We start from the raw sequence: 21019 nt of genomic DNA, 5'->3' as shown, positions 1-21019 counted from the left end.
CAGAATATTAGCCTCGCTCTTTTTCTGCGTTTTTATGAACCTAGTCTGCGTCTTAAAAGAGAGTTTTCAATGACAATTGGCAAGTTTTTTTTAGTGAAACTAGTAAGCGTGATTTGCCTCAGAAAGCGAAATTTCTTCCCATATTTGTAAGTGCTCCTTTTTCCCTCTTTCAACAACTTTTCATTGCATCTCACGCATTACAAATAAGGAATATTTGACACGAGCAACTCGAAGGTAACCATTTCATTTTCCTGTTTCAGTTTCCAGTGTATTTTACAATACAAACAGTATTGAGACGATGGATACTCTTAAGGAGTTATTTGGGCCAAAAACATTTAACAAAATAAGCCATTTTACAGTTTTAATCTGGATCCTGATCGCTGTAATCTTCCTTGGCATATTTGCCGCCGTGGATAACACTGAATTCAGGTCTAATTTCCACTGTGACGGAGCGAAGGGCGACATCACTGAATTCAATCGTGGAAAATGTTTCGATCAGTACGAGGGGAAATACAACAAATACAGTGTTCCTATCTATGGCTTCGTGATCATCAATTTCCTCTTTATTGGAATTGTTTGTCTTATTTACTCTCAAGTGGTGAGACCTACAGTCGATCAACTGTCGCTCGACCAAACTGGAAACAAGCTTTTTATCGCTTACTGCTTTCAACTATCCTTAAGACTTGTTTTACGAATTATTTTCATCATCCTACAAACTCAGTTGCTTTATCCTTTGAATTTTTCCACTAACTTTTACTGTGATTTAACCGATGGAACCACTCAGCTAAGGAATTCATGTAACAACACCCAAAACTCTACTTGTTACGGATGTAACAATCAGCAGGCAATCAAGAAAACTTTCTGGTTAAACGCTGTCCTTGCAGTAAATGGAATTTTTGTCCTTGTAATTCTGATTGAAACCGTCTATATTTTGCTACGGGCATGGAAAGAAAGAAGTTTTATGCAAAACTCAGAGTTTCTTAGAGCACATCTAAATCCCCCCAGTAGCAATTCGCACCAAAAACCTAATAAGCAAGAAGAAAGAAACGAACATGAAACTACAACAGAGCCAGGAGAACATGAAAACCGTCTGACCCGAGTCGAGTTACACCAAAAACCACAAAAGCAAGATGAGCCAAGAGAGCGTGAACATCTTCCTACCCAAGGCGAGCTGAACGAAACACCTGAAAAGAAAGAAGGAGGTGACGAACATGAAACAGTTCCCCTACAACCGGGAGAGCATAAGAATCTTCCTACCCAAAGCGAACTGAACGAAACACCTGAAAAGAAAGAAGAAGGTTACGAACATGAAACAGTTCCCCTACAGCCGGGAGAGCATGAGAATCTTCCTACCCAAAGCGAACTGAACGAAACACCTGAAAAGAAAGAAGGAGGTGACGAACATGAAACAGTTCCCCTACAGCCGGGAGAGCATGAGAATCTTCCTACCCAAGGCGAGCTGAACGAAACACCTGAACAGAAAGGAGGAGGTGACGAACATGAAACAGTTCCCCTACAGCCGGGAGAGCATGAGAATCTTCCTACCCAAAGCGAGCTGAACGAAACACCTGAACAGAAAGAAGGAGGTGACGTACATGAAACTGTTCCCCTACCAGCAGAGCATAAGAATCTTCCCACCCAAGGCGAGCTGAACGAAACACCTGAACAGAAAGATGGAAGTGAAGAACATGAAACTGTTCCCCTACAGCCTGCAGAGCATGAGAATCTTCCCACCCAAGGCGAGCTAAACGAAACAACTGAAAAGAAAGAAGGAGGTGACGAACATGAAACTGTTCCCTTACAGCCAGGAGAGTGTGAGAATCTTCCTACCCAAAGCGAGCTGCACGAAACACCTGAACAGAAAGAAGGAGGTGACGAACATGAAACAGTTCCCCTACAGACAGGAGAGCATGAGAATCTTCCTACCCAAGGCGAGCAGAACGAAACACCTGAACAGAAAGAAGGAAGTGACGTACATGAGATTGTTCCCCTCCAGCCAAAAGAGCATGAACGCCAACCGTCCCAAGGCGAGCTGAACGAAATATCTGAAGAGAAAGAAGGAGGTGACGAAGATGAAACAGTTCCCCTAAAGCCAGGGAAGCATGGGGATCTTCCTACCCAGGGCGAGTTGAACGAGACACCTGAACAGAAAGAAGGAAGTGACGAACAAGGAACTGTTCCCCTACAGCCAGGAGAACGCCAACCGTCCCAAGGCGAGTTGAAGGAATAACCAGAAAAAAAAATTGGGAGGTGACGAACATAAAATTTTTTAACTTCTGTTTATTTAGCCTCGATAGCTCTAGTCTACACTGTAAATTTATGGCGAGCGAGCGCTAAATATTTGGACCGAGTAATGTTCCACCAGACTGTGAGCTTAGTAAGATCGAGGAGAGCTAGAAACAAAATAGTCAAATAACGAGGGATGGACCTCCCCGGACCTAGGGACCCCCCTAGTACATCTTTAAGCTTGCTCCCATTCTTCCTCGACTCTGTATTAGTCACTACTGTAAACTGACGTCACACACAAATACTGCAATTCGGTCACGGGAAACGAGCAGTGAATTCTATTTTAACAATTTTTTTATTGTTTCTTGCTTTGGTCCTCGACATTAGTAATTACCCTTTTTTATGATGTGATCGGTTAATTTTAGTTAAACAAGTTTCGTAACCAAAGTGGCCGGTTTGTTATGAGGACAGCAACCGCGTTACCGGCTGTTGTTACTCAGTTCATTGAACCAAGTAACACAACAGCTAATAACGGATCTATTGATCGGTCACAAACGAAGAACCAAAACATTGGTCTCAAGCTTTTCTCAAGTACTAAGTTTCAACTAAGCTAGAACCCTGTTACAAGGCATTAAAAGAAGCAGGTAAACAGTTCTTGTGTGAATCTGCCTTAGAGTAAGCTAAAAGCCTCTGTAATCGCAATTGAACACAAATATTTCATGAAACTGTTAAAATGAATATGATTTCAAGAACTCAAGGAAATTTCTGATTTGGTCCTGACAAAACATTTCTCCTATGGGATGGGATTAAAAGTTCTTTAGCAGTACAAATTTTAAGAATCAAAAAAAAAATTCTGGGAAAAAGTTGACTATAAAGAAGTCCATAAATAAGAAAGAAATAAGAAAGTGAGTGTCTTGCTTTGTTAATTTTTTCGCTATATAGGATTTTATTTTAGACCGGCCACCCCGCCGGCGCTTACCTAAAAGGAACTAGTTGTTCGAAGGCCGATTAGAGCTAGCCCGGGGTTAAGTTTTAATCTGGGTTTCTTTATTCCCTTCTTCAAAGGCCTATTTCAGGTAATTTCTTCAATTCTTTTTAGAACATCCAGGCATCAAATTGTAAACAAAAAGAATTATAATGCATATTCTTTGAAAGCTTTCAGATCTGAGGTCGGATTTCACGCTAACCTTGGGTTGGGCTAAGTTGTTTAAAGCTGGTTTAAGCTAATACACAGCTTAGTTTCCAAGCTCTCTCTCCTTTCCGTTACTTTTTTCTCGCTCTGCGCGGCGGGATTTGATTTAGCCCTTTGAACAAGGTGGATTTGTTGACCGGAGCCTTAAAAATACAAACTAGACGACTAAGGTTTTTAATTCTTTGTTTCATTACACTACTAATCCTATATTTTTAATCTAGGTCGGAATCTTGCAGCCTGTAAGCTATTTCATAAAGAAGTTCTCTTGACTGTGGCATGCTCATTAGATTCGCCAACAGTTCCAATTCATCCACAAAATCTTCGGAATAAGTTTTGTTAGCAAATTTCAGCAAACGTGGAAATTGACTTCGGATAAAGTAACTTGTGCATAATTTCCACTGAAAATAAGTAAAATGTTTTTCACTGGGCGTGGGTTCAATCTGCGGCGGCGGAGGTATGTAAGGCGGAAGAAGTCCTAAAATACCTTTCAAGTAGTTAGTGATGAAGTTTATTATTTCATATTCACTTTGTTGAAAGCGTTCATCTTCTCGAGCCTCCTTGAATCCGATTGTGATTATTGTTAGGATAATATTTAGGATTAAAAAAATGTTTGCACATGTGAACGTGTAGGTGAATATTGGTCCCACCTTACTGGTAACAGCCTGACCAGGTGATAATAACCGGAAGCTAAACTTCCCTAACAACATGGCGATCATACTGTGAAATGTTGCAATAAAGGTACTGAAAACCTCAGCAACAGTCTTGAGCATGCTGTACGCCCAGTACGTGAAGCACATAATGCTTACGAAGAAAACAAAGGCGAATCCGGAAATATCTCCTCGAATCCTAGAAAGCGTATTATAAAATATCATGAAGTTCTTGTTAAACTTGAGAAACTTTAAGAACTGTATCGTAGGAATAAGGACAATCAAACACGAGAAGTACGCAATGTAATCGTCATAAAAAGCCACCGTCAGGAAGCCGTAAAACGTGTCAGGGTTTTCGCGTAGCGCTTCAATAGCGCGGTTGAGGTGGCTTGCGCGGCATGCGTATAAAGCGATAGTCACCAGCGAGAATAAGATAAGGAAAATATCAGTGAGGTTCCACACGGATCTGAAATAACTCCAGCGATCTCGGTAAATAAGACTCCCCACTCGGTAAATAAGCTGTACCACGAAGACAACAAATATTATCTCACTGACAAGATAAATGAACTGGAGCGGTGTAAAGTAGCGGTACAAGCGAAATGAATACATATCAAAACGTGGAAACGTTCCACCGAACGAGGAAAATTCTATTGAAAATATCACCGCTGATAATATGTTAACGTTTGCGTTGTAGACTGAAAACTCTAAGAAAACCACCCTTGTTAGGTCATCCACCCACTGATTTGCCTCTAGAAAGTTAAGAAGATCGATTGCCATTTTCATATCCGTCCCCAGGTAAGCGATATACCCACCACCACCGAACGCACGTCCACTGCGTCCCCACGTCGTGTATGATGTCTCAGATTCTCTCCCGCTAAGGTATTTCCATGGAGAAGTAAAAGTTTGGTTTGGTAGAGACATTGCTCTTTTTTTCCACTCTTGGCTATAGTCATCAGTGTCTTCATTATGTTCAGTCAAGGAAACTGGAGTACACTTGGAAAAATAATTTTCAATAAAGCCCGCCAGGTGACAACTTGCTGAAATAATGAGAGACGGCTTAGTAATGAGAACCAGACAGACCTACGTCAAAGAAAAGAGGTAGGACCCAGGACGAAAGCCGAGTGCAAAAATGAAAGCGAACGCCAGATCTGGGAATCAAATTGAAGACACAGCGAGAAAAGGAGGGGGCGGAGACAGGCCAACTTCCAAAACTGTTGACAATTTATTCAAAATTGATGAAATAGAAATAGAAGCATTTTATTTGTGGAAAGATCTGGGAAGCATGCCTACTCGCTGCTCTTTCAGATAGCTCTGATATACACCCTTGATCTGAGTAAAACCGCGGAGATCAAGGATCTATGATTGTCATTTCTATGTTTTTAATTGTGGATCAAAAGTTATAAGAATGCAGCTCGATTTAAATCATGATCATTGAGATACTTCAAAAGAAAGTTACTCACCTCCTGGTTTAATTCTTTGTTGTCGAAGAATTGCAGTCCCCAGCAGGAAGCTGCACCCATCGGCAAGGAAATGTCTTCTGCCTTTCCTAAGCGTTCCCTCAAGAGGCTCATGAAGCAGCACGGGAATTGTATCATTTGCAAGCCATTTCCAAAATCTTTTATCGTTGTTTACCTGACAACACAGGTTGAAATCAGGGGCATTAAATATTGATGAAAAGGACGAGAGATAAGTTTCTTACAATAATCTTAAAGATAACTCAGCTGTAACCAGCTGAGCAAGAACTTAGATGTAGCTTACATGGCCGGCGTGACTGAGGAAAGAAGGAGACGAAAATTATAGAATGAGGGTGATCTTTGGGGATTCTAATGATCACTCTCTTAGCTCGAATAACTCAGTGGGAGTTAGACAGGGTAATTTAGTATTATCAACTGAGTTGATCACGTAAATTGTCCACTGTAAATAGTTTCAAAGCTGGCGTTTCGACCGTTAGCCCTTCGTCAGCGGGATTGCGAAGGGCTGACGCTCAAAACATCAGGGATGGGGGTCGGGGGGTTTTGATCGGTTCCTGATAAAATCTTCCTAATCCTCTCATAAGACTTTTCTTGTGACGCTCCCTGATTAGCTGTTAATTTGCGGTCAATTTTCTATAATCACCCCGAGTTATGTTCTGTTGGCGATAACTTGTTCCCTCTCCATTGCCCCTGAAACACATGATCCCTCCTTCCCCCGCAAAAAATTCCTCCGATCCCGAGGAAAAGTAACGAATGGACCCTCAGCTAAATTATATTAATCAAATTAAATTTCATGTTGAAACATAATTACCCCACGTGTGAAGCTGTTGGTGATGTTGAGGGAGTGCTCCAGGCCAGCTCTTATAGGATAGGAAGACGAATCCCTGTTTCCAAGGGAAATAAAAATTAACAGCCCTAGAAACAAAACGTTAAAACAAAGCATCTTTAGCACGTCTTCCAATTCCCTGTCCTTCCCAGCCTCCTCCTGCGCTTTCTGTATCTCTTCTTGAGTTGGGGGCATGGGAACTGGTTCATTCTCATCCTCATCGACTTCATCAGCATAATACGTTGTCTCTTGTTCCTCATTAACCCAGACTTTACTTTCAAGTTCATTTATCAAATCCTCTTCTTTTACTGGCCGTTTATACAAAATTGAAAAAAAGATAGCTCGCACGACGACATAAAATGACTCCAGGACAAAAATTTGGCCAATGATCGCAATGCCAAACGTCACAAGCCACGACTTTGTTAGTGGGGCAGACCATTTAATTCCAATTGCAATAGCAACGACGAATGATATGAATGGAACAACAAAGCAATGAACTTGATTGGCCTTGCTGAAAATCTCGTTCAATCTGGGCGAAGCCCTCACGTTTGGTTTCTTAATGCTTTCGCCGTCGACGAGATGTTTTGGAAATGGAAGGCTCATCCATATGTTTGGAATTTGATCGGAATTTGTTAAACATGCAGTCCAGGCGACTGACTCCAGCCTACTTTCTTCCTTTTCTTCTTCAGCGAGTTTATCAGATGTCTTAATTTCTTCTATTTCTGAGTTCCAACGAGTCTCCTCTAAACGTTCCGAGCCACAATGCTCTCTTAAAAACCCGTCCTTTAATCTACCTTGAAAAACATGCGAGTTTTCATCCAAAACCTTAAATAGGTCTTCTTCAGCTGATAAATGCCCAAGAATATCAACCAAATCCTCGAGATCATGGGCTTTGTTCGAAGATGCATTTTCATGGGATCCTTCTATTGATTGATTTTCATAGACATCCAAAGCTAAATGGCTGTTTTCGTTATTGAATTGAAGATTTTCTTCGTCTTTAGTCTCGCTTTGCAGTTCTTGATAGTTACTAAATTCCAGGTGGATTCCACTCGTACTGTTATCTGAACTGGATGTGTTTTCATTATCCGTATCAGTATAAGAATCAGGGCATTCACCTTCGTCAGCTTTCATGATCTCATCTAAAAATATGGTGGAGTTTATCTCTTGTAATCTATCTCGAATATATCCTTGCACATTCTTCTCTCCAACTCCCATTGAAGCGTTTTGATGTGAACTTAAGAACAGACTCTGTATCAAAAGACGATAAATAAAAGCAATTCCACAACAGACGAGAGCTCTGTAAACATCGCCTAGGTTCACTTTCCATGGCCCTAGTCTGATTTGTGAATCGCTAAACAATTTCTGTGTTGTAAGAACCATTGCTATTGAGACGAGTTTCATCATTCCAGTCACTGCTAGGCAGCACGACATTTTCTGAAATTTACCAAACGTTTTGCTATTGCTTTTGTAAAGAAGAGAGAGCCAAAGATGCTTTTTCTTTAAATTGTATTCCATTTTACCTTCAAACATGGTTAAAAATTTAAGAAGAATCTTTCTAGGTATGGGTTTCAACTTGCATTCAACTTCCTTCGAGCCCGTGCTGACGTCTAGCCAGCGGTTTGCCGCAAAGTACCATGTGACATTTGTGTTCAAATGACAAACTATGACATCCTCTAAGAACCACGAGGGACGGGGGCCCGAGATGTCATGCCATATATGAATTTCTCGTATTTGGTCTAAAGAGCAGTTAAGTGTCACTAGGAAGGAACTTGTAGATGAAGGTTGAAACATTGGGCGGTCGGGGTCCCGTAAAATGATAGGTTTTGTCTTACGGCGGTTACCGTAAATTCGGCAGAACACATTTGCAGTAGTGGAACTGTGCCGACCAGCTCCTGTGTAGAACATAAGCAGGTAGTACTGTGGAGAGCGGTGAATTGATCTCTGTGGGATGACTGTGACACCACACTATAAAATAAGACAGGCATTTTACGTATTTAACTAAGACCACATTTTCAAACTCGCGCCGTCTTTTTTATCTCATACCATCTTTTTTCTTGTCATGACTTGAAGAGAAAAACAAATTATAACAAAAGTTGAAGGGAAGCTCTGTTAGAAACTTTTGCTTTAACATTCATCCGCTTCATTTAATGTAAGAAAGAGATTTTTACAAAATTTAGACTTTTCTTTTCATAGTCGAATGCTGACACTGAAATATGGAGAAACGCCAGCGAGTTTAGGAATAAGTTGGGTTTAACAGAGAGCATGGAGAGGATTGGTTTAAACTGTCTTTTTGGTTTTGAATGCGGCAGATGATTTAAGAAAATGATCGCTCTTTTCTTAAAATTCTTACCATTTTCTCCTCCCTGCGGTCTTTTTTTCGGGCATAGAATGTTCCCAGAATAAGGAGCACTGTGGTTGTCGTTACGACCCCAAGAAAAACAAACATCATTTCATTCTCAGATTTCTCTCGAGGTTCCTCCAGCTCCATACCTAAAGTTTCATTTGTTGTGGTATTCATGACGTGTGACTTTGTATCGTCAGACCTGGAAACGCGCGGCAACAACGTAGAAAAAAATCAATTATATGTTTGTGTGTATACTTAATTAACCATTCCCGCAATGGGGCCATTCAGAGCCAATACGAACAAACTGAGAACAGACATTGTGATGTGGTGTTTCAAAATCTCAAATGGCCATAGGCAGAACAGTTGGCGAGAGAATATGGGTTGGCTATATACAAAGCGGAGCCAAGGCTCGAGTTAAACTCGGGATAATGGAGAGCAAATCCATTGAGTAGTGAAGTGGAGGGCTAGCTTACTTGTAGCCGTACCCTCCCTCCCCCCCAAGGTGATGAGAAAGCGAGGGAACGTCAACGAAAACCTGACACTAATGATATTCTATGACTTCACACTTTTGAAGAAAATATAGAATGATTTTTCATTGGTTAACCCCTTTTGCCGATTCTTTCGTGAATTCTGATTGGTTAGAGTTGGTAATTTTCTTTCATACCAACGAACAAGATGGTGAACAAAATTCTTTCATGGTCAACATCTCAGACAACAGCGACCAATGACGAGTTTTTAAGGCAAGTTTGCGCAACTTTTGGGATATAGGAATTTCAAGAAAAACAGTAGAAAGCCATAGATATATTTTAAGAAGGTAACGATGTCTCCGTTTCGTTACCAATCGGCTACGGAAAATCTTTAATAAATAAAACAGCGTCAGTGATCGATCGCCTCTCTTCTCTAGAGGAAACTAGTCACTATATTTATTGTGCTGCCCGTTAAAGCTCTCATAGGAGACCAGGACCACTACGCTTAAGCCGGTGGAGGGCTTGAATCTTAGACTACCAGATTACTTCACCAGCGCCCTAGGCACTTGGCCATACTGGTTCATCCTGCAGTACTCATGGAAATCAAGAGAACCTAACGAGACATGTTCTCTTGTGGTGGTATAATGGAACATATTGGGGTTCTAATTAATAGACAGATAGAAAACAATCCTTTGTAATCGATCAAGCTGCGTTTAAACTGACAAAATTTCTTCGATTAATGCACCAATGCAGGAAAATGTTTTGTCATATACATTGCAAAAAGCTAACGTGTCCACGAAAGTTGGGACAGAAAATCAGCTCCTGAATTTCCCTACACCCTTAGGCAGGTGCCCTAATCAGGATGACTAACACCAGAAATGTCGTCCCTCATAACTTGTTCTTGACGATTTTATTTATTCCAAACCTGACATCTAGTATTTGGGCAGGGATGTTGTCTTACAAGGCAAAACTTGTTTTTTTTTCCATGGCAATGTTTAAAACGTGGCTAAGTTAAAAAAAAGCAACAACTATAAAATAAACAAAGAGAACAAACAATTTTGCCCCCTGTAAAAATATAAACGAAAGTTTTTCTTTTCTCGTTGGGCAGGTTGTTCAATTGCAAATTAAATTTGAAATGAATATCGCTAAGGCATAAAAATTATGTTATGACCTGTTAATTTCCTCGACTGCGCTTCTTCCGTGGTTGACAAGTTACTTTCATTTTTGTCTTCATGACAACTGAATGATTGATTTTTGTCAATCATCAATGCATGTATGCCTCAGGTTTAGCTTGCCTCTTGCCTTTTCAGCGTAATAAAAATATAGAGATAAAACAGCCAATCATTTATTGTCGATGGGAAATACTCACAACGCTAGTTAAAAGACAGGCGAACATAAAACGGCAAATTTTGGAGACGCAGATATTCTAACCGAGCAGGCATTTGGTTGAAGCTTAAGGAGCTGTTTTCTCAAAACGGTGTCAGCTCTTTATTGTCGGTAAAAGAAATTTTTTGAAAAAATGCCGTAAGCCATTAACTTTTCTTCATCATTAATTCAATCGTAATCGAAACACAGTCTGGTAGAGTCCGAAACTGCCCAAGAATTAGTAAAATTACACCGTTCGTTTGCAAATTACATGAGATTCGCTTGGCCTTTCGTTAGAGCGAAGGTGTACATCACTGACAAGTTCGCTAATGGTATGTCTCAACACGTACATTCATTTTTAAAAAGTACTTGCTTTCCAGCGAAATCCCTCAGAAATTAAGCTTAAAGTTATATTATTTTTCGTAGTTGTCAAACTTTTGTTTTGGTGAAGGAAACAAATTCAAAATCATGTTCGCCGGAATTCAGTGTGTTTGTGTTATCTAAATGCTTCTCTGTAAGCTTATTCATTGTGAGAGAAAAGTCGTGTAAAAGAGAGAAACATTTAAAATTTTTTTACCCGACCATTCTCATTTGGATTTAAAATTAAAGTTATTTTCATTTGGCATTGCCAATCTTTTGGCATATACCAGTGTTTTGACAGTGTACTGCAACGGAATAGTGAGAAAGAAATACAGCGCATTCTAGCGTGTTTTATCGCCTGACCTGTTAAAACCAGTCCTGCTGATACCAACGTAATTTATCAGTAGCAATTAACTTACAGTACGCAGAAAACAAAAACCCAACGCTTCTGATCCCGTGTTATTTTTAACTACGCAACTACTGGTTGAGTATTACAAAATTACATCCTACATCGTTGTTGGCGATGTTACTACTGAATGTTGCGTCGTGTTAATTTTTCAATTGCCGCCTTGCAGCTGATCTGCCTTTATAAAAGGTGCGATGCACAAATAATTTTTTTTAGAAAGGTACTAAGCTTTTCTCTTAAACAATGAATTTAAGCATATCAAGCCAGGGGCAGCTTACCTTACTTGAAGGGACATTCGTGTCTTTGTTTTCAATTCTCATTAATTTTTGTGTCGTTATCCACGAACCTGGAAGAATTACAGGGTCTGCACGACAAAACCATTCACTCCACGGGGTGAATTGGAAAACCAGCCAAAACTAGAGTGAGCGTCAGTCAATACTTGGCATGCGGTACTGTTTACAAATTTGTCACCTGTGGCTAATTTGAATCACTCAAGAACGCACCACAAAAAAATTTATAACTTCTCAAACACTTGAACATGTAAGGCTCAGCGCTGAGAATACAGTCTAATCGAAACTTTGTTTGGGTTTTGCTCATATTAAGAGAATGTCAGTCAGCTTTGAAGAATACGTATTTCTTTTCCCATCCCCAAACCTCCTTGGTCTGGATACTATCCATATGGCAACTTATTTTAAGAAAACTTGTTTGAAATGTTGTTTGAGGCAAACTTTCATTCCGCAAGTCTCGTATGGTTCTTGTATGATTTTTAAGAAATATCTGACACGGTCAAAATATAAGGAATTGAAGAAAAATTGAAAATCTAAAAACTTTCCACGACACGAAAGGATTCCAAGATTCAATACATTTAAACGCTTGCTTTTACTTGAGGAGGAGAAGTTTCTGATTAAAAAAAAATCGACCTAGCTGTCTATAGATTTAGCAAGAAATTAGAAAAAAATACGCCTGGTCTACAGCTGTGAAAACATTTCGTTTCGATTATATTTCGATTACGACTTGGCAAAACTCATTTTTATTGCCGATGGTAACAACATCCTGTCATTCGTATGGCTTATGCGGTTGACTTCCTTAATGAAATATTCATCCCATGACAATGGCTAGGTTTACCATATAGTTACTATCGAATTGATTGGTGATAAAATTAAAAGATGTGAGCCTTAAATTCAAATTTAGATATGTATACAACAAATAGCTAAATCACCCACGCGAGGGATATTTAACAAGTTGTAATTTGACACTGATTTTGTAAGGTAATCAATGAATTGGTGTAGTTAAGTTTAACGAAACTTTCTCCGTTTTTTTATTTACTTTTTGGAAAAAAAGCGACACATTGAACCAAAACCTCAAATTTCAATATAGGATTCTACAGAATAGTCTTTTAATGATATTTCAGTGGGAATGCAGAAATGCCAAGTTATTCGTCATGTCATTTGACGAGACATCTGTTTATTATCACTGAGTCGGCAACGCGTTTTTGTTTTCCTGTCTTATCCCACGCCGATGTAATTTAAATCAAATTTGGTCTTCAGGGGTCGGGTGCTTAATCACAGCTCCTCGTTAAGTGCATGTATTGCTTGTATTTTCGTTCAAAGTGTCAGCAATGTAAATCATTAATCAGTTCACATTTTGTTAAGGTATTGGAATGAATAAACGAAAGTAGGAAGGAAGTTAGGAAGGAGTAGAGGAGTGGATACCACCCCTGAAGTTTCCACACTAAAATGATATTAGCGAAGGGACTGAATAGAAACACTATAAAATCAATCAGAACAGCTTCAAACTTTCTATTCGTAGAAACTTGCAAGCATTTTACCATAAATACCGCAATCTGATTGGTTATGCTACTCGTTGTCTATTTCGTGATAGACTTTGAGTGAAGCGAGTACTCTAACGGTGTGTAGTTGTAAACAGAGTGAGATTGAAATAAGAACCTGTCTCGTTAATTTAGTTTAACCTGTTCTAGGCATTCACTTCGTAAAACGAAGCGCGATAGCAATTGGAAAAAACGATAAAAAACGAGAGAGACTTGGGTCGGGTCGCGACTCGACCCAAACCGCTTTCGTCTATCATGCGTTTGACATCTCGAACTCAAAATCTTCTTGTTAGATAGATGTTAAAATCCTACAAATCATTTAAAAAATGTACAATATAAATAGGATAAACTTGAATAGGATAAAATAAGACTTAAGTGAGATAAAAGTAAGACGAGATAACGAACAAAATGAGTACAGTAAACTGAAGAGTGTGTTTTGTAATTTTATGAATTTATTTATAGCTATCGGTGAAAGCTTTATATTAATGCCTACAGCCACTAAATGAAGTATTCCTGCTTTTGCTTTGATAAATTTTTCCTTCGTAACCTGTCAATGAGGCTGCGTGGTTCATAAATCCGAAGATGAAATTTTTTATTTACTGAAGAAATGAATGCAAGCAGTATAGAACTTTCATGGAGAGAATAAAAGGCAAAACGTAGCCATTAACTTGTAAGCAGAACATGGGATCTTTCACATAATGGCTTTGAGATGGGGTTAACCACTGCCTTTCATTCCTGTCTTCATGATGTTTTAGTAATTATTAGATAATCCCTTTCTTTTGCCAAAGGTACTTGAATGAAGAATGAAAATAGAAATACAGCTGTTTGTTCTAGTGAACGATGTTTGGATTCATGTCTCCTTGTGTTTCTTGCGGCGCGCGCTTAAAAGAAAAAGTTTTGTCAACAGGTGTAGTCAGGTTTCCTCCGCATCAAGAAAATCTGTGATTTTCACGAATTCAAAATCATCTTCATTGGTTGTTTGTTGTTCAGCTGAAAATTTCAGAGCAAATTGTTTGAGTTCGGCTTAGTCCTGGCGTCCCTAAGTTCTTCAAATCTACACGAATAAGGCGATCTCTGTTTAGAATAACGTAAGCTTTCGGCCACAATTTGAATCCTTCAAAACTCAGATATAAATGTTAGAGACAACAAACATAAACGCAAAATTAAAACGTAAAAAGAAAAGCTAAAATAATACGCAATTATTTTTGACAGGAAAGAGTAGAAGACTTCAGGGCACATAAATTATTTACCACACAATAATGAGAGCATTAGGGAACATTATTCCTGCCAAGAAAATTATGCTAATTTAGCTCGAACATTCTACTGTCTTTGGGGGCGGGTAAGCAATGTCAAAGGAAACCACGGTAGTTTCAAGCAATATGGAACTCTTTCAAGTTAAAACTTAAAACTTCAGAGTTTAAATTCTTCTTCTTTCGCAGATGGACTGGTCAATCTTTTGTACCTTTTATTCCGAACATTTTGCCTTTCAAGCTTTAAGTCACATGATAATACAGTTCTTTTCATATTAACATGATAATAAAGTTGTTTTCATATTAATATAAGTTAAGACTGATAATTGCGAACTACATTTGTTAAAGAAAGAGCCTTTACTTGTGCTTTGCTTCAAATCTTCCGTATTTTTGTTAGCAAGGCGCCTCTCAAGTTACCTCCGCCATCAAATTTTAAGGTTTTCGCAAAATTGCTGGAGAGGGTGACCAGTCAGGGGAAAAAATGTCGTACACTTGTTTTCCTCACCCCCAACCAAGCTAAGATGGAGAGATTTGAGATCACAGCTTTGTTTTTTCCTTTTCTTATCTGGAAAAGAAAACGGATATTTCTGAAAACACTGAATCGTTTTTTCCTGCACAGCTTCTTTTTCGGGACAATTGCTGCCTTGTTATGCTCTCGTCCAAGAAAGAATTGGCAATAAATAAATTGTTTGTTTTTCAGTGGGGAAAGAAAACTTTTCTTGGGGTTCCAAAACAAAAGTGGCGAAGGGTTCTTACTCATAAGTTTTTTGCCTTATCCGGGCTGCAGAATTGTAACCGAAAGCTTAGTTTAATCCAAATTTTTTTCAGGGCTGGAATAAAAACTAAATACTTATTATTTGCTTAGTTCAATCCAAATTTTTTTCCAGGGCTGGAATAAATACTAATTACTTATTATTTGCCTTATGGCTGCAATTCGATTTTCGTTTGAGGAATGCTTCTTACATGCCACTGAAAAGAGATGTTCATAATTGAAGAAGTACATTGTATCTGCCAGCTTGAGAGCCTACGTCCTCCGGTTGCTTAGTTGCACTATTTTGATTAATTTTTTTCACCTCAATCCGACATTTACTACTTTACACAACGACAACGCATTAATTATCTTTGTTGACAATATGGTAGGTACTCATTTATTGCAGACGAATAATGAAAATGCGTTGAACACACCTGCTCTATTTTAGAAGCCTCAATGGGCGACAAGTTTCTACTCTGATGCTTTCAACACATCGATTTAAAGATGTGTGTTACAATTTTACAGTTTAAGTTTGACAAATCGTCTAAGAATCTTCTCTATCTTTATGTTTTACTTGCCAACACGTTAATATCATGCTGTTGTTCTGCTGGTAAGTTCTATTTTTCCGCTTTTCACATCGCTGATAATTAAAGCGCGTAATGTTCAACATCAACCCGACATTTTTTTTTTTAAATATGTAAACCAGTGAATAAGAGCTCTGTAAGATAAAAGTCAATAATGCCTTCCATTTGCACTTAGAGTTGTTTCGGTGATCCCATTATTTTTCCTTGGTTCACTTACTTCAGTAAGCTTTCCAATGTTTCATATTACGCGGCGACATATTTGGCAGGTCAACTTTAACATATCTCGATGTAGCGTCATGAATTTACCTTGTTTCCTTTACACTCACGAAAAAACGCCCTTAGAAGCTTTCTAGTTCTTCACATAGTTTCTGCTTTTGTATAATTAATTATTAGGGCAAGGAAAGAAACTTGTAGGACTCACAACTAAACTCTAGATTTACTGTTATTTTCAGGCGTGTGCTCAAGTTGTTTTTGTCCAATTTTCTCGGTTGTTTGCTTAAAGGTAGTCGGCTTTTAAAATCAGTTCACCTTCAGTTCAATTCGCGTTCAATCGTTTTTAATATCATCCCTGACGATATTTACACTGAAACGTCCTTGCACTTATCAAAAGGAATTGCTTTTTAGTTCTGTTCGTTTTAAAATACGATTTCTTCTAAATTTTGCCATTGCGTATTTTAATTTGCCCTGGAAAGAAAAATCTTTCTATGAAAAATTTACCCGGTTTTCTCTTCGGTGAAAAGTGTTTGGAAAGATAGAAATTAACGCGCATATCATTGATCTAATTTGTTGGACAAGCTTTGCTGTCTCCCTTTTTCTTTTTGTTTCAGAAACCTTTAAGATAATAATAAAAGCAAAACTTTCAGTTCACGCATGTTTGAATTTTATACTTTTTTCCCCGAAAAATGGGTGGAAATAGCAGAACGCATGTTGTTCATTCTATAAAGTCAATAACTATCTCTCTCCCGAAAAGGTTGCCTATGATACAACAAATCTGAATGACAATGGCAAAAAAGGATTTTAAATCTTTATCACAATAAATTCATGGGTGGGAGGGGGGGGGAGGGGAAACGACTTCTCGATGTGACCGTTACATTGCAGCTTACTCCTGAGTATTTTGTTAGTTTCTTAGACAGTGCCTAAACTCATTGACAACCCTGAGATTGAAAAGAACGAATTTGAAATAAAATAGGTAAATTTTTAAAAATATAAAAACTATAACATCGCTCCGTCAGAATTTTGGTACTTTTGGCTTTCAGTTCCTTTTACAGATGACGAATTTCGCAGCATCGTATTTAAGGAATCAGTAACAAACACGGCAATGAGAAATCACGTGATCAGGAACACTGAGGTGACTAATGAAGGGAGCTGCAGAGTGATGTGTTATATGGAGCCTAATTGTGTGTCCATCAATGTGGGTCATTTGGAAGGAGGAAAACTCATATGCGAGTTGAACAACGCCACGGATGAAGACCAATTTGTCAAATTTCTTGAGAACAAACCAAGTTTCACCTATTCAGCCATAATCGAGGTATTGCTTGGCATAGTACCATGTGTATTTCGTCAGAATTAGTGAGGAGTCTGATCTTTCTTTAAACTTAAAAGTATTGTGTTTCTTTTCTTAACAGAATCCATGCAGCAACAACCCATGTGCAAACAGTGGCACCTGTCAGGCTGGATTCACCAGTAAAGGTTTTCGTTGTCTCTGTCGACCTAGATTCACCGGGGAAAACTGCCAATTTAAAGGTAAAAATGGTAATGCTCTATCACCAACGGTAAATGTCGTGAAAGTTATTCAATTGTTTGGCCAAACAATGACACCCCATATGAATCACCAGAAATCTTTGCATTTAGATTGTATCAGTCGAAGCGAAAGCGAGAGAAGGAAACTGAGATTAACAATCAAAAGTTCCCAAAAGTGTGCAAGCGAAAGGTTCTGTGTTACCATGAAAATTGATTAATCAATTAACATAATCAATTAAAAGGGGCACAAAAGTGAAGCATTAGGTTCACAACCTGGTTAGTTTGGGGAGAAAATTCCTAGTGGAGAGCAAAGTTATACTTAAAGAACTCATCATTACTGTTTTTCCTTCGCAGTCAAACGAAATTGTGCTGAAATCTACAAATCCGGTCAAACAACTGATGGTGTGTACACCATTAAACCTGATAACATGTCTATCTTTGAGGTATTCTGTGACCAAACAACAGCTGGTGGAGGATGGACAGTGTTCCAGAAGAGACTGGACGGCTCGGTTGATTTTTACCGCCACTGGAACGACTACAAGCACGGCTTTGGTGACCTAAGTGGGGAGTTTTGGCTCGGACTGGACAAGATTCACCTCCTGACCTCATACAGTCACAACATGCTGCGTGTGGACTTAGGAGACTTTGGTGGGAACACTGCTTTCGCTGAATATAACAGCGTTGTTGTTATGAGTGAGGAAGACAAGTACAAGCTGATCATTGGTCCTTACTCAGGTAAAACAGCAGTTTCCTTATTCATTCTGTAAGAGGGGGATTGGTTTAGGGATTAATTATGGTAATAGGACCGAGTGGCGTCCAAGTCGGTCTGTAATCATATGAATGATTGACAAAATCAGACAACTGCGAAGCGGGAGTCCGATTTGTGAATCACAAGTATGATTACAGACTGAATTAGAATCCACTCAGTCCTATTACCAATTAATCAAAACTATGACAAAATTTGAGAAAAAAAAACTAGATATCTGGTATACGTTAACTAGGCGAGATGCGAGATAACAGTGCGCGCACATGACTCCTTCTGTCCACTTACACAGGCATGACGCGTTAGCTGTCCCTTTAACTGTCCTATTACCCTATCCAATTACAAGCATGACGTGCACACTGCCCTGTTATTGCTCAAATCGGGCTGGTGATAGCCCATTACGTTCGAGAATTTTGCTATAGTTTTGATTATTAAGAGTACTGAACGTCTCCGAAAAAAACCAAAAAAAAAACCAGAAATAACATATTGTCTCAACCATACCGATGTGCAATTTCGACAACGCATTATTTAAAGGTATTCACTGATCAATGATGCCCAGTGAGGCCAATACAATTTTTTTATAGTAGTAGTCACATTTCACGGCCCAGCCTCTTCTTCAAACTTTCAAGCACACTTTGAGAAACAAGTTGATGAGCGACCACTGGAAGTGTAGTCGTCATCGATTTCATTATTATTATCAATTTCATTGTCATTTTCACTGATATTTTTATCATAATAATTTATACCATCATCAATATTGATGTAATTATTATTTTTGAAAATCTTTTTTATGCATTTCACATCTCTTTGCGTTTCTCGAAGATGCATCTTCGCACTCAAATCGAGTTTTTTTTTATTACATATCATTATTGCTAAAATTAATCTTTTTAAGGTTTTCCTTGAAATTAACACTTTACTGAATTATTTTTCAATTCGAATGGTGTTGTTTAGATAGTAGGTGAAATCTAAATGAATCATTTTCAGGAACTGCTGGTGATTCTCTCGCTTATCATCGTGACCTGCCATGGAGCACTCACGATCAAGATAATGATGAATTCGCGGAAAATTGCGCCAAGACGAATCACGGAGCCTGGTGGTATCGCAGTTGCTATGCCTCCAACCTAAATGGCCTCTATTATCGAGAACAGCACTCTTCCGAAGACGGAGTGGTCTGGTATCACTGGAGGAGTAATTTAGTGTCTCTGAAAAGAACAGAGATGAAAATAAGGCCAACGGATTTCTGAATTTCAAGTCTGAATTTGCAGGTTATACAACTTCAGGGTATACCACGTCTACTGAGCAGATTTCAGTTTTTCTCGTTTGATTGTTTGTTTGTCGGTTTCGCTTGTTAAGCTTAAGATTGTCACGCACATGCGCATCAATAGTTTTAAAGATTTGTAGCACTCGAGTAGGTTTCTACAGTGGATAATTTCTTCTCTAGGTCATTTCAGATCCGATTTAAAAATCCTAAAGTACGTGAGATGGATAAGGATTTTAATTGAGCTATTTTCGAAATTAAAACAGATCGTACCATCGGAAAGATTATTCAATCATCAGCAGTGAGGGATTTTTTTTACTTTAAACTCTCTAATGTATTACAATGGACACATTTGTGCATCTTTATGTTCAAAGGGATGATGCTTCCATTTCCTTTGTCTCCTTGATCATGGGAGCCATTTTGTTAAAAGACAAAATTGCTTTTAATGGAACGTTTCTACGTTTACCATTTAAAAAATGTAACTTAGAAGTTGCTCTTTTCTTGTGGTGTTGGGAGTTAAAGGGAAACGTGTTTTATTTGCTTATCACACTCCGCGAATGGGAAAATATATGTTAAGCGTCTCTTTCTGTCATAAAATAGTGTATTTTTTAACTCATACATTACTTAACGCTACTTCATATACTTCCGGTTCCCCTTTCTTATCGTAAATTCGGAGTGGAGAAATTGTTCTATTATTTTGACATTTGCCTTTTTCAGCGAGTTCCGTTTAATGATTGTGGATATATGAAAATCATATATGTGCACCGCGGTGAAGAAACGAATATAAGAGATCCTCGCAGCTATAAATACTACTGAACTAGTAGTTGAAATAAGACCTGAAAAAAATTCAGGCCCGCACGGGATTTGAACCCATGACCTCTGCGGTGCACCGCTCTACCAACTGAGCTAACAAGCCAACTGGGAGCTGGTCAATATGTTGGGTCTAAATAAACTATCCAGGCGATAATTAATAGGTAGGAAGTGTGGAAGGGTGATTAGGGCCCTGAGCCTGTAATCCGGTAGTCCAGAGTTCAAGTTCTCCACTCTGCTACTTACTGGATTTTCTCTCGGTTCCCTTGAGTTCGACTCCTTAACTGCACTTTGTATATTGACAACTCGTCTACTCCAGCCAGTTGCAATTTTGATAGAAAATTTCTGTTTATAATATTTGTTTGTCCTACAAGTTTGTTGTTGTTTGTATTTGGCCCTGAAAGGCCCTATTGGGGGAGTGATAAATTAATGCAAATTATTATTATCATTATTGTTATTATTATAATTAATAATTCTTTTTTCGATATAAATATATACTAAAAATATTGACTAAAATTATGATGAAATCCTTGAAAAAATAGAAAAATACATTAAAATGTCTAATAAAAATCTAAGAAAAACCAACGGATACACGTATCAGGTGTCAGCACTTCCCTGTTTATTTCCTGATGTATAATAATAATTATCATTATTATTATAATGGTGAAATGCACAATAAAAACATGAAACGTACTGTATTCCAATAGAAAGTGGTCTCTGTTTATTCTCT

General features: G+C 38.5%; 3 protein-coding genes across 3 annotated transcripts; 2 read left to right on the top strand and 1 right to left on the bottom strand.

Moving 5' to 3' along the window:
• The first annotated feature begins 284 nt into the window (after positions 1 to 284).
• On the top strand, positions 285 to 4127 carry LOC136279435 (myb-like protein X). Its single transcript, XM_066163162.1, has 2 exons — positions 285 to 2250; positions 3640 to 4127. Exon 1 carries the CDS (start codon positions 299 to 301, stop codon positions 2228 to 2230), a length of 1932 nt encoding a protein of 643 aa, XP_066019259.1. The 5' UTR covers positions 285 to 298; the 3' UTR covers positions 2231 to 2250; positions 3640 to 4127.
• LOC131799286 (polycystin-1-like protein 2) lies at positions 3337 to 8862 on the bottom strand. The gene is made up of 4 exons (XM_059116999.2): positions 8714 to 8862; positions 6349 to 8328; positions 5526 to 5697; positions 3337 to 5102 (listed from the first exon to the last, which is right to left on the bottom strand). The coding sequence occupies exons 1-4, from the start codon at positions 8849 to 8851 to the stop codon at positions 3631 to 3633; spliced, it is 3762 nt and encodes a 1253-aa protein (XP_058972982.2). The 5' UTR covers positions 8852 to 8862; the 3' UTR covers positions 3337 to 3630.
• Positions 8863 to 15654: 6792 nt separating this feature from the next.
• LOC131799285 (microfibril-associated glycoprotein 4) lies at positions 15655 to 20680 on the top strand. Its single transcript, XM_059116998.2, has 5 exons — positions 15655 to 15744; positions 16975 to 17246; positions 17344 to 17461; positions 17813 to 18193; positions 19206 to 20680. The coding sequence occupies exons 2-5, from the start codon at positions 17037 to 17039 to the stop codon at positions 19463 to 19465; spliced, it is 969 nt and encodes a 322-aa protein (XP_058972981.2). The 5' UTR covers positions 15655 to 15744; positions 16975 to 17036; the 3' UTR covers positions 19466 to 20680.
• Positions 20681 to 21019: the final 339 nt, after the last annotated feature.

Source organism: Pocillopora verrucosa, chromosome 3 (assembly GCF_036669915.1).
Source record: "Pocillopora verrucosa isolate sample1 chromosome 3, ASM3666991v2, whole genome shotgun sequence".
NCBI lineage: Eukaryota > Metazoa > Cnidaria > Anthozoa > Scleractinia > Pocilloporidae > Pocillopora > Pocillopora verrucosa.
The sequence above is the reverse complement of the archived record's forward strand: the minus strand, read 5'-3'. Positions and strand labels throughout refer to the sequence as shown.

Excerpts from the sequence above, each read along its gene's own strand:
- LOC131799285 (XM_059116998.2), top strand. The coding sequence starts at position 17,037 with ATGAGAAATCACGTGATCAGGAACACTGAGGTGACTAATGAAGGGAGC. Across the intron at positions 17,247-17,343 it reads CCTATTCAGCCATAATCGAG|AATCCATGCAGCAACAACCC; the intron begins GTATTGCTTGGC and ends TTTTCTTAACAG. Across the intron at positions 17,462-17,812 it reads GGAAAACTGCCAATTTAAAG|TCAAACGAAATTGTGCTGAA; the intron begins GTAAAAATGGTA and ends TTTCCTTCGCAG.
- LOC136279435 (XM_066163162.1), top strand. The coding sequence starts at position 299 with ATGGATACTCTTAAGGAGTTATTTGGGCCAAAAACATTTAACAAAATA.
- LOC131799286 (XM_059116999.2), bottom strand. The coding sequence starts at position 8,851 with ATGGAGCTGGAGGAACCTCGAGAGAAATCTGAGAATGAAATGATGTTT. Across the intron at positions 5,698-6,348 it reads CCAACAGCTTCACACGTGGG|GTAAACAACGATAAAAGATT; the intron begins GTAATTATGTTT and ends CTGTGTTGTCAG. Across the intron at positions 5,103-5,525 it reads ACAAAGAATTAAACCAGGAG|CAAGTTGTCACCTGGCGGGC; the intron begins GTGAGTAACTTT and ends TCATTATTTCAG.